We start from the raw sequence: 11,922 nt of genomic DNA on the forward strand, positions 1-11,922 counted from the left end.
AGGTTGGTCCTTGGGTGACAATCTATCACCAGCCCTACTCGTGAAGCCTTTCCATATTTGGGAGGCCCTGCTGGAAGTTCCACTAGTTATTTCATACTAGGATGAGGCATTCTATAAAGGGTTGAAAACGGAAACGTGACTCATTGGAAGGGTAACGCAGTACTTGAGTACTTGATATCTACCCTGAGTAAATCGGAGTTGAGCTGTAAGGTTCAGGAAGGGATAAACAATGTCCAAAAAAAGTTAGTCCCCTTCCCACTAAGCATCAAAAGCAGATGCCACCTATAGGTGGTCCTACCTCTTCCTTTGTTTGTTATTCAGCTGCTATGGGTGGGAGGAGAAAAGGGGCAGCCAGCCCATGTTCGGCCACTCAGTGATGAAGTGCTAGGGTTGGGGATGCAGGAACTACAGAGCTCTCATGGAGAACCTCTCCCCATCCCTTCTGCCTGGCCCACTCACTCTTCCATGTGCAAACACCCATCCATCAGCTCAAAGGCATTAAGAATCTTTATTCTTGGACCACTGACAATTCATCAGGCACAAACACACCAAAAAAAGACACCATTTCTGAGTCCGCAGTTGATCTTAAAGTGTGCAATTATTTTATTTCCTTGCCCTGAAAGCAAGAACTTCATTTACACAGGAACCTGCAGCTAGTACAACAACTGACAAAGAGAGGTGTCTCCCCATCACAGGGGACCAGGTTTCCAACAAAGCAAAGATGGAACTAAAATGGCTGAGCTTAACACCTCTTTCCCTTCCCCCGCCCCCCATTCCCCCAAAAGATAAAACAATAATCAAAAGAGACAAAATAATAAATCAGGACCCAGAACTTTCTAACTAGCAGCTTTGATGAGTGAATACAGAACAAGGGAGTTGAACTTATCAACCATTTATGTGTGCACGGGAGCAAGAATGCTAGGAGGGAGCTTACCCCACCCCCCCAACCTTCCCCCAAATCCAGAATGGCGAGGTTTAGGAATGACTGGGAAGGTTCCCACTTAAGAGGTGGGAATGTTTAAAGGTTATTTAAGTCCAGGGCAGATAGGGCTTCTTGTTCTGTATTAAAAAGTGCCCAGAGAAGAGGCTGGGACAAAGATTCTCCATAAATTAAATTTTAGGGATATATCCTGCCTACCTTCCTTCCCAAAGTCCACAGAACTCAGAGCCACATTCTGTTAGTTATTTTACCACCACTGGGACATTTCATAAAACAGGAGGATGGAAGTTAAGCAGGATGGTGAAGAAAAGAGGAGTTCTATTTTAGGGTCCTAATGCCGAACAAGTTTCCTCTCTTTGGTCCCAGGCCTGCTTCTCAATTTAGAAGGACAAGAAGGGAATGACAAGTGGGGCAGAGATATGAGCTCCTGGCCCAATACCTACATAGAAGACTAAAGGAGTGATCATTCCCCCTTTATCCTCCATAATCCATGTCGGGTTTTTTTTGTTTGTTTTGTTTTTGTTTTTGTTTTTTTTTTTTACTGTCTTTCAAGTGAAATCTGGAGACAGAAGCCCAATAAGCCAGGCAATAGTGGTTATAGCTCTAGGGCCATATTCCCCTCTGAGAATGATACCTAGGGATGGGGGGGAGGATAAAGCCCGAAGTAGAACTATGGAAGAGATGTCGCCAAGGAGAGATGATAAAAACAAGTTTGGTCAAATACTGGGGTAGTCATAGAGCATTTTCTTCTGCCTCTCCCACCCATACCCCTCCTACCAATGTATCAAACTGGGTTTCCCACCCCCAGAGTAAGAAAACTGGGAAGTCCTCCCTGGACAGAGACTATCTGAAAACCTATCAAATTCCCGACCCTTCTATCCAGCACAACAAAGGCTAATTTGCAGGGTGGGAGGAGGGCAGGAAGGAGGGATGCCATCCCCATTTCCCAATCATACATGTCGAAAACTTCCCCCAGCCAATCCAGCAGCTCTGTTCTGCAATGCCTTCTTCCTGGGCCAGGAAAGTAGCAAAAGATATCAAGTGAGAAGGTAAACAAATGATGGTATTTGTATGTGTATGGTGTGGGGTATATAGGATTTCCAGTTGTCTCAGGCTTCAGCCTCCTCTTTGGTGGGAGCCCACCCTACCCACCCCCCAAGCCCCCCATACACCCTTTCGCCCACCCCCCATCCCCCAAGTCCAGTTGCTCCCATCCGTTTGGCCCCTGCCACTCACTTCCCGTAGACGCTTTCATCACTGTAGGCCACATAGAGAAAATAGTCTTCCTCATGGTTGTCCTAGAGGGAAAGAGGAGAGGAGAGGAGGCATGATATATAAAAATACTGGACTGGAGTCAGAGAACCAGTTCCAAGCTTCCCTTTGAACTGGGTGACTTTGGGCAGGTCATGTATTCTTTGTCACAGTTTGCTCATCTGCAAAATGAGAAGGTTGTACTAGATGATCTCTGACACCTCTTCCAGCTTTATGATCCTATCATCAGATTTCTGCCCTGAGCTCCCAATAGAACCAGAGGGATTCATGAAGTGACAGATCAAAAGAAATTAGCAAGCCATGGAGCAGGGGCAGGAAATGCCACATTTTCAATTTTTGTGGGTCATTTTCATAATAGAATTGAATAATTAACAATAATCGAAAAATCCATTTAATCTGCAAAATAGAGTCACAGTTGACTAAGATGAGTGATTTTATCTTCTTCTCAATTATGACTCAGATGTATTAATGAAGACTGAATTAATTATTTCACTCATTTTGCTTGTTCACCCCTCATCCTATGGAAACATATTAAAAACCACTCTTCACTAGAAATATTGATAAATAAGTATTTCTTTAGGCTAAAATTCCTTTTTTTTTTTTTTTTTAATGTCTCTTTAGGAAAGTAGGTAGATCCAGAACAAAAAATCTGGATTAAGGCTAGGAATTAGCATTTGGCAGAAAATGTGCCTCTGGTCAATCTTTATCCTCCAATTTCCAGAAGAGTAAGGAAATGGCACAGTGCCAAAAATATTTAAAGACTTGAGTAGATTTATCTGAAGATTAGGGGACTATTATTTTGTAAAGTTAATCTAAAACTGTATTTAAGTGTATTAGAAACTTTTCCTTGTTCATGATTTTTATAAATATTTTATAAATAATTCAAATGGAGAAGGCCTCCCAAGACATTGGGGAGTGAGAGACACTATACAGTTATATATTTCTTTGTTTATCAGACACTTCCTAGCTGTGTGACCCTGGCCAAGTCACTTAACCCCAGTTTTTACTAAGACAAGGGTTCAAATAAATAAATAAAATAAAAATAAACAAATCTTGGCAGATTCCCCCCCCCCCTTAAATACAACATTCATATTTTTCTTGATAATCCAATCAGGAAATTGGATTGTAAGTGATTATATCACCTCCCTAAGAAGGTGAATTTCTCTTAAGACTATGTTTACTCTGGACTGGTTAGTTTTGGAAAAGCCAATGATTCTTATCTAAGTCTATACACAGTATAAATTGATAAAATGCTTACCAATATGAAAAAATGCTGTCCCTCTTGCCCAAACAAGGGAGTATGGTTATAAAAAATTACATATACTGTGTAAATTGGTTGTAAATTGGGAGTAGAAATGCAGAAGAAAAACATAAGATTGATCATGTGGTTCAATGGGCCTATGATTGGGGATGTTGACTTTAAATGATTACTCTATTGCAAATATTAATATGGAAATAGGTTTCGAACAATGATACATGTAAAATCCAATGGAATTGCTCACTGGCTTGGGGAGGAGGGAGAGAAAGAACATGAATCATGTAACCATGGGAAAATATTCTAAATTAAGTAAATAAATTTAATTTTTAAAAAGTCACAAAAGGAATCTGGGCATAGCTGAGACGAACGAGTCTGGTCTTTGGACTTCATAGTCAAAAGCTCTTTAGTAAACTATAGCCTACATTTAATTCTAGGACTCAGTGCTGGATTATTAAATAAGAATAAAAAATGAATTTTTTAAAAGGGAGAACTATTAATACATTATACATACAATAATACATTAAAGAAAAGAAGCTATTACTAGGGAGAAATATGGAAGGAAATACAAAAGAGCTTAATCTAATGATTAATGTCTTTTTAAAATAGCCCTTGGTGGGGACAGCTGGGTAGCTCAGTGGATTGAGAGCCAGGCCTAGAGATGGGAGGTCCTAGGTTCAAATCTGGCCTCAGACACTTCCCAGCTGTGTGACCCTGGGCAAGTCACTTTACTCCCATTGCCTACCCTTACCACTCTTCCACCTATAAGTTAATACACAAAAGTTAAGGGTTTAAAATAAAAAAATAAAATAAAATAAAATAAAAATAGCCCTTGGTGAGGGCTGGACAACTAACTGCATTTATGTCACTTGCCCAGGGTCACACAGTTAGGAAGTGCCTGAGGCCAGATTTTAATCCAAAACCTTCTATCTCTAAGCATGCTTCTCTCTCTTCACTGAGCTGCCCAGCTGCCCTAGTTAAAAGTCCCTGCAAAGAGTTGTATTCCTAATTAGGGCTTTAGTCCTTTGATCTGCAAAGGGAAGATTTCCCCTCTCCCCTCTCCACCCCATCCCCATTAGACTTTCTAGGTATACTATGAGGCCACAGTAAGATACCAGATACGGAATTCAGGTCAGCAACATCATTACCTCATAAAGTTGGCCCATGGTAGCACTAGTAGGGGGGATAGTGTTGTTGACAAAGAAGAATAGGGCGTCTTCTGGCCGAAGGTGAATCCGTTTCCGAATTAAGAAGTAGAACTGACCAACTGAAGTGAAGAAAGGGAGTTAAGTTTGAGATGGAAGCATAGAGAGCTGCAGTACAATGAGAGAAGGGTTCTCTGGGGCAAAATCTCTTCTTGGCTTTGTCTTTGAAGTCTGGTTTCCCCTGTAACTTCCTGGATCCACCAAAACCCCCAAATAGAGGAGCCTGGTTTCATGTCCCCCTATATAATCTGAACCTACTTCCTAGCCCCCTTTTCTTCCTACAATGTCAAACCTGAACTACATGGGCTAAACTCATCTGTTGCCATTTCCATTGGCAGTAAAAATCCTTAAGCTTCAGAGAAAAAATTTAAAAATGAACTCAATCAATAGGGATGTTATTCTGATCACTGAGGCTGCTGCTCTAAGTCCAGATGATGGTTCCTGGTCATTTATCTAAGTCCAAATCTTAATCTTTAAGACTAAACTAGGACCACATACAATGCCACTCTCTAGGTTTGTGTTTGTGGGCTTCCTCTGCCCGGCGCCCATGGCAGTAGGAAATGAAGTTCTAATATTCCTATGAAAGGAAGGAGGGCACTGAAATAGAAGCCTACTAGTCAAACCTACATTTGATCTTGGGGGCAAATATTTTTTTGGTGTAGAGTCAACTTGAATGTGGTAATGGTTCCCAACCCACATAAAGGGACATAAAATTGAATTCCATTTGGTCTCTCTTTATATAATTGTAATACACAGCACAATGTTGTAGCCAAGGTTGCTTCTTAAAATCAGTTAAGCACTACTAAATTTCCATAGCTTCTAGTCAGCTAGTGAGGAGTCGGGGGGAAAAAAAATTAAGGGATAAGCTTTCAGCTACTGAATAGATTTGGAAATGGATTTTGGGATGCATTTTTTGTGACCTTCTGTTCCAAAATCAATACTATATTTAAGGAAATTTCCTTCAGCTTTCCATCCTCACATCAACTCTTTACTGGGAAAAGCAGATCATCTTTTGGATGAGGAAGTAGGGGGATATGGGCTGTTACCTGTAAGGTCAGAGGGCACCAGGTACTTCCTTTTGTCCAGGTCAGGAACTCTGGCTTTAGGTGCCTTCTCCACAATTACCTTTTATTGAGAGACAAGGAGAGACTTCAATGAGAACTTTATAAAAATCATATTTTCTGTTTTAATATATCACTTTCATTTCTGAATATATACCTTCCTTGTACATCAATCCATTGTAAGAAAAGATTTTTTTTTTAAAAAGGGGGAAAAAGTAGTACTTCAAAGCTAGTCCCTATTAAGTCAAGCCCAATAGCATTTATTTTCATTCAAAACATCAACTATAATGAGCATTTCTGTATATATTGTGGAGAGAGCAAGAGAGAACTACACATGAAACCCCATTACAGAGATCGCTGTTCTTTAAAAGTGCCAATTCAACATGTAATAGTCTGGCGTTCTACTTGTTTGTGATTCCTTCTAGCCTACTCTTGGTTTTCCTTATCCTCACCTATCATCTTCCCACACTGGGGGAAAAAAAAAACAAAACTCTAGTAAAAAAACAGCACAATCAAACAATTTTAGAAGGTTTCCATAGCAATGCAAACTAAGAGAGACTAGGTTCCATTTAATACTTTGATTTTCATTCTCCTCTCTCCCCAAATACCCATGCTCGGTGTTCTAAGTTGAAGTGAGTCTCACTGAAATGTTAGAGATAAACACCTGAAAAGGGCAGTAGCCCAAGATTAGTATATGAAAGCGAAGGCCAAAGAATAGAGAGAAGCTTGGTGGCCCTAGATTTTGTGGATTGGGGGGGGGAGGGGGAGAGAAAGGCAGAAAAGCTGCAAAGGTGAGAAAGAAGCATGTGAAGTGGTATCAATCAACAAAATATTAAGGCGTACTATGCTCCAGGCTAGCATACTAGGCGAAGGGGGGGGGGGCGCAAATACCAAAAGGAATCTGTTTTGGCACTCAAAGAAGCTTCGCCTTACTTGGGGTAGATACAACTTGTTCACCAATAATAAAAGAATAAATACATTATGGCTTTGGGAGGGAGGATGATGAAGAAAGGTCCTCTTAGGCTTAGAGAAAGGCCTCTTGAAAGAAAATCTGCTTAAAACTGGTGAAACAAGAAAAAAAAGATTAGCTTTTTTTTTTTTTTTTTTAAAAACCCTTGTACTTCGGTGTATTGTCTCATAGGTGGAAGATTGGTAAGGGTGGGCAATGGGGGTCAAGTGACTTGCCCAAGGTCACACAGCTGGGAAGTGTCTGAGGCTGGGTTTGAACCTAGGACCTCCTGTCTCTAGGCCTGACTCTCACTCCACTGAGCTACCCAGCTGCCCTCTTTTTTTTAAAAAATATATTGGATGGCACATTGTAGCTAAGGAAAGCAGGGATGTGGAGGTGGCCAAATTTCTGGAAATAACTCCTTCAAATTGAGGTCTGAAAGAATAAAGTATTCAACTGTCACAAAAAATGACTACAAGCATTTCCCAGTCCAAAAGGCAGTGTTCATTGTGAATTCCTGGGACCCAGCTCAAATACTGCTGATATAACAGAAGGCATGGCTGGACACCATGAAGATGGGTAGAGATGGAATAAGCCTGACATAGGGCCAAGAAGTCCAAAATCCTGTCTGTGTTGAAAAAGGTGCATGCTATCCCTCTCTACTTCATTCTTATCCCACTTGGAGGTTTCTGAGGGGGAGGGAATTTAGGCTTGGTTGGTGTTCTAGACTGAACACTGATGCCAGGAGTCCTGTTGGGGAAGACGGTGGAAAATAAAATAGACCCAGATAACCTACAATGGGCCCTACGGAGTGGCTAAGGTGATATATATATACATGTATATATATATATATACATATATGAAATATATCTGAGTGGCTCAGTGATAATGGCTTATGTTAAAATAGTTGATGGAATTGGAGTGTTGTTCCTAAGATTCTGTGAATGGGCAAGGACATTTTTAAATGTGTATAGTTCATAGAGCTGGGAACCTTGTAGACCATAAAGTCCAATTTCTTCATTTTATAGTTGAGGTACCAGATGACAGGGAAATTAAATGAATTGCCCAATAGGTTTCAAAAGTATAACTTGATTCCAGGTCTTCTGAGTTAATTATTCTTCAAGCTTTGTTTCCTTCTGTGTAAAATAGTGATAAAATTATCTACCCTAACAAATTAGCTAGCTCACTAAGAGCTGTGATTTCCTAAGTGTAGGGCACTTCCTTCATCCAGTCTTGAGCCAGAGAGGAAGTTATTAGGACTCAAATAGGTCAAATTGGTCAATCAATCAATTCACTGAATGCCAGGGCACTGTGTTCAATACTGGGGGAAAACAACAACAGAAACTAAAGTTAAAACAAGTCCCTGTCCTGGCGGAGCTTACATCTATGTATAACATGTAGACAGATAAAAGACTGCTTGAGAGGGAAAGGGAATTAACAGCTGGGGAAATCAGGAAAAGTCCACATTTCCAAAGTGGTCTTCGTGCTGGGTATTGAAAAACTAAGGATTCTCCCTATTCTAGGTATGGAAACTGCCAGTAAGCAAGGCACAAGGTAAGAAATGGAGTTGTGTATAAGGAATATAGCAAGGAGGCAAGTCTGATTATATTCTAGAATACTAGAAGGAGAATAAAATGAATAACAAGGCTGGAAAAGAAAGGTGGATTGGGGACAAGTTGTTAAGAACATATTTTTGATCCTGGAGTTTTAATTAGGAGCCACCAGAGTGACTGAGGGGGTGATATGATCAGATCTTTGGAAAAATCATTTGGACTCTGGTTTGTAGTGGGGAGAGACTAGAGGGAGGGAGCTCATCAGTTTTGAGGCTAATTTAATAATCCTGGCAAGAGTTGTTATGAGCTAGGGCAGAAAGGTGGCAGATGGAAAGGGCATTGTGGAAGGACAATAACCAAGATGACAATAGAATGGATATGAGGGGTGAGGGAAAAGGGAAGATTATGAACATGGGTTCACTGAAAAGATGATGGTGTCCTTCACAGAAAAATCTGGAAGGAAATTGTAGTTGGTTTGGAGGGCAAGAGATGCCTATGGGAAAGCCAGTTTGAAATATCAAATAGGCAGTTGGTGATAAAGAACTGGAGGTCTAGAGAGATGAGGTAGGGCTGGCTATAGAGAACTGAGAATGACCATCATGTCATTCAGTTGTACCCAACTCTTCATGACACTCTTTGGGGTTTTCTTGGCCCAGATACTGGAGTGGTTTGCCATTTCCTCCTCCAGTTCATTTTACAGATGAAGAAACTGAGAAAAAACAGGGTAAAGTGGCTTGCCCAGGGTCACACAGCTGCTAAGTGTCTGAGGCCAGATCTGAACTCTGGAAGATGAGTCTTCCTAACTCCCAGCCCAGCCAGCACTCTACCTACTTGGCCACCTAGCTGCCAGTAGTGAATGATGAGGCCACCAATAAAGACTCCCTTAATGCATTAGTTATAGTCTTCTTGCTGTTCCTCCAAATGAAAATGAGTCTTCTAAATTCAGGCTTTGCACTGGTTGTCCCTCTTGCCTGGGACTTACTTCTATCTTATCTGTCTGTTCTGTAGAAAATCTTATTCTGGTTCAAAATTTCTGCTTAATTTCTACCTGGTATAGGAAGCCTTTCTTGCTCTCCATAACTGGTAGTTCCATTCCCCACATACATAACATTGTATTTATTTTGTATACTTATTTAGGTTGTGTTGCCTGACATAATGTAAAATCTTTAAGGGCAGGGGCTGTAGGATTTGCCTTTGTATCCCCAGAATCTTGCTTGTAGCAGAGTAAAGAGAATGTAGAGAAGAATTAGAGGGGATGCTCTAGAAGTTAGGGGATGTGCTAAAGAAGTTGGGGATAGACTATAATGAACCAGAGACAGACTAGGGAGGATAATCAAAAATGAAGAAAAAAACAATGTCATAGGGTGGTCAACAATATCACATGCTTCAGAGAGGTTAAGAAGTATGACAGCTTGTTTACTCAGCCTCTAACCAAATACTAAATCAGTGTGTCTGTCCACTGGGGGATGTGGGAGGTGACTAGAAATGGGGACCTCCCCCATCTCCCTCTTTGAGTGTGTGCCTGACATTCCATAACTGGATCCAGATGGTCTGCCTTGGTTCCAAGCCTACCTCAACTGGACCGCTTGGGGAAACGTCTTAATAAAATTGTAGTTGTTAGACCAGAGACACAAAAGTTATGAAAATAAATGCTGCCTCATATCCCCATTATCCTTATTTCCAGATCTTCGTCCTGGGTTAAATGACTTCTAAAATTTTCCAGGAGTAATATCAATCAATATGCCTTTCTGTCGTTCTTCTGTCGTGGAACAGGGCCAGGGATAAAGCACTGAAGCATCTGTCATTAATCTTTTTAGTTTCCTCTGCATACACTCATATTCCACCCTCTGGGATTTTTGCTCCCTTTACCCCAAACCCACCTTCAAAAGAACCTGGTTTTCCCACACATCCAAAGAGCCCCACTTTCACTAAAGCCCAGCATGTTCCCAAACAGATTGGGGGGAAAGGGGGAGGAGCCGACCAGGAGGCAGAAAAGAATAAGATAAATCATAACAGAAAGAAGACCCCTCCCTACTCCCCATCTCCATTCCTGCTTTTTCTATGACAAGGCACCGACTGATCAGAAGCAATAAGTCACCAGGAAAAGGCTGTTGTTCCCCTCATAAGCATAAATTCTAGACCCACAGATGATGAAGCAAACTGATTGCTGCGCAAATAATATGCCCTTGTTTGCCAGGCCAATCCGGTCTCGTTCGCTTTTTTTTTTTTAACCTGTTTCCCGATCCAAATACCAGGGGAAGGAACCTGTGTCTCTCCGCTCTTCCCCCACTCAACTAGTCCCAAGGACAAAAGGTCTAGACAAAACTGGAGCAGAATAAACCAGTGAAAGGCCATAAACAAACAGGGCGAACCCGCAGAGCCTTCGCCATGGTAGCCACCCTGATTAACTGCTTTCTCTCGGCGTTCTTATACGCAGTCAAGAAAAGACCCCATCCTACCCATTCTCCCCGCAAAGAGCCGCATCATGAACACGAGCAACACCTACACAAATGCACCTGGCGCACTCCTGAGTCATGGGGCTTCGTCTCTGAACACACACGCATCGTGACAGTGATGGTGCATTGCCCCCATTCCTCACTCACAACAACACCTCTACAGCTGATGCTGACGCTGGAAGGGTCCCGGATCCCAGCTCCCAAAGGCGGGGCGAGGGGCGTCTGCGGTATGAATTTCCAGGGAGCATTATCGGGAAGCCGGGGGCTAAATAAATGTCTTCAAAGGACCCTTCCTTCTCCTCGGGCCAGAGATCGGTCTGCGTCCCCTCCCCCCTCCCTCTACTCTCCTTCCCACCCTCGTTCTAGGCCCCCAAGCCACTCACAGGGACTCTATCTGGGTATTTTTTCCGAATCTTCTCCCCTTCTTTTTTCCGGTACTCGAAAGGATGATCTTCCTTGTATTGGAATTTCATGATGCTCCGCAGCGTCTCCGGATCTCCCCCGGGGGGTCTGGCTGCAGCAAAGCGGGGTTGATTCTTTTGAGTCTGGCTGCCTCCTGGTCAGAGCTAGTTAAGAGCCCAGGCCTTGCCAACCAGCGCTTCCCTGCCACCAGTCCGCCGAGAACACACAGAACTGAGGCTCCGGGTGGCCCAGGCTGGGAGGTAGAGCAGAGCGCCGGCGTGGGGGTGGGGAAATCTGCAGGGTTCTAAGAAGAGCCGGGCACACACTAGCAACACAGTAGCAAGCTAGGTATTGTGACGTCACAAGGCCCCGCCCTTCCCTCCCCCACAATGTTCTAGACCGGCCGCGTCCTGTCTCCGAACCGGGGACCGAAGAAAATATTATGCAGATCAGCCCACGAGAGGCGCTTTTCTTTCGTTTTGTTTTTCTCTTAATCTTTGACTAAATTATTTTTTAATGAAAACATCGTATGGTTCCCCCGCCATTTGTTTTTTCGCTTCCGAATTTTTTAATGCAAGATGCAAAATATGTGTATCCCCCCCCTCGACTTCGTGATGGTTTTTTTTTTTTTTTTTTTTTTTTGGTTGAATCCAGGAGCAATTACCAAAGTCCACCCCTTCTAAGCACGTGGGGGTTGTTAGCAGAGGTGGGGGATGTGGAGATGGGCGGGGGTGGGGGTGGGGAGAGGGTGGTGGCGGGGCGGGGAGGACCTGCAATGTTTGGGGCAAACCCTGCGAATGCCCCGGTGTTCTGGCGGCCCAGGTATCGG

General features: G+C 42.6%; 1 protein-coding gene across 1 annotated transcript; it reads right to left on the reverse strand.

Moving 5' to 3' along the window:
- Window positions 1–579: 579 nt before the first annotated feature.
- Window positions 580–11,428, reverse strand: GABARAPL1 (GABA type A receptor associated protein like 1). Its single transcript, XM_044677835.1, has 5 exons — window positions 11,075–11,428; window positions 5,719–5,797; window positions 4,616–4,734; window positions 2,177–2,238; window positions 580–1,951 (listed from the first exon to the last, which is right to left on the reverse strand). The coding sequence occupies exons 1-5, from the start codon at window positions 11,162–11,164 to the stop codon at window positions 1,891–1,893; spliced, it is 411 nt and encodes a 136-aa protein (XP_044533770.1). The 5' UTR covers window positions 11,165–11,428; the 3' UTR covers window positions 580–1,890.
- Window positions 11,429–11,922: the final 494 nt, after the last annotated feature.

This window comes from Gracilinanus agilis, chromosome 5 (assembly GCF_016433145.1).
Source record: "Gracilinanus agilis isolate LMUSP501 chromosome 5, AgileGrace, whole genome shotgun sequence".
Taxonomy (NCBI): domain Eukaryota; kingdom Metazoa; phylum Chordata; class Mammalia; order Didelphimorphia; family Didelphidae; genus Gracilinanus; species Gracilinanus agilis.

Coding starts and splice junctions, on each gene's coding strand:
- GABARAPL1 (XM_044677835.1), bottom strand. CDS start 11,164: ATGAAATTCCAATACAAGGAAGATCATCCTTTCGAGTACCGGAAAAAA. Junction 4,735..5,718: donor GGTGCCCTCTGACCTTACAG/GTAACAGCCCAT, acceptor TCTTCACTTCAG/TTGGTCAGTTCTACTTCTTA. Junction 1,952..2,176: donor GATGAAAGCGTCTACGGGAA/GTGAGTGGCAGG, acceptor TTCCTGGCCCAG/GAAGAAGGCATTGCAGAACA.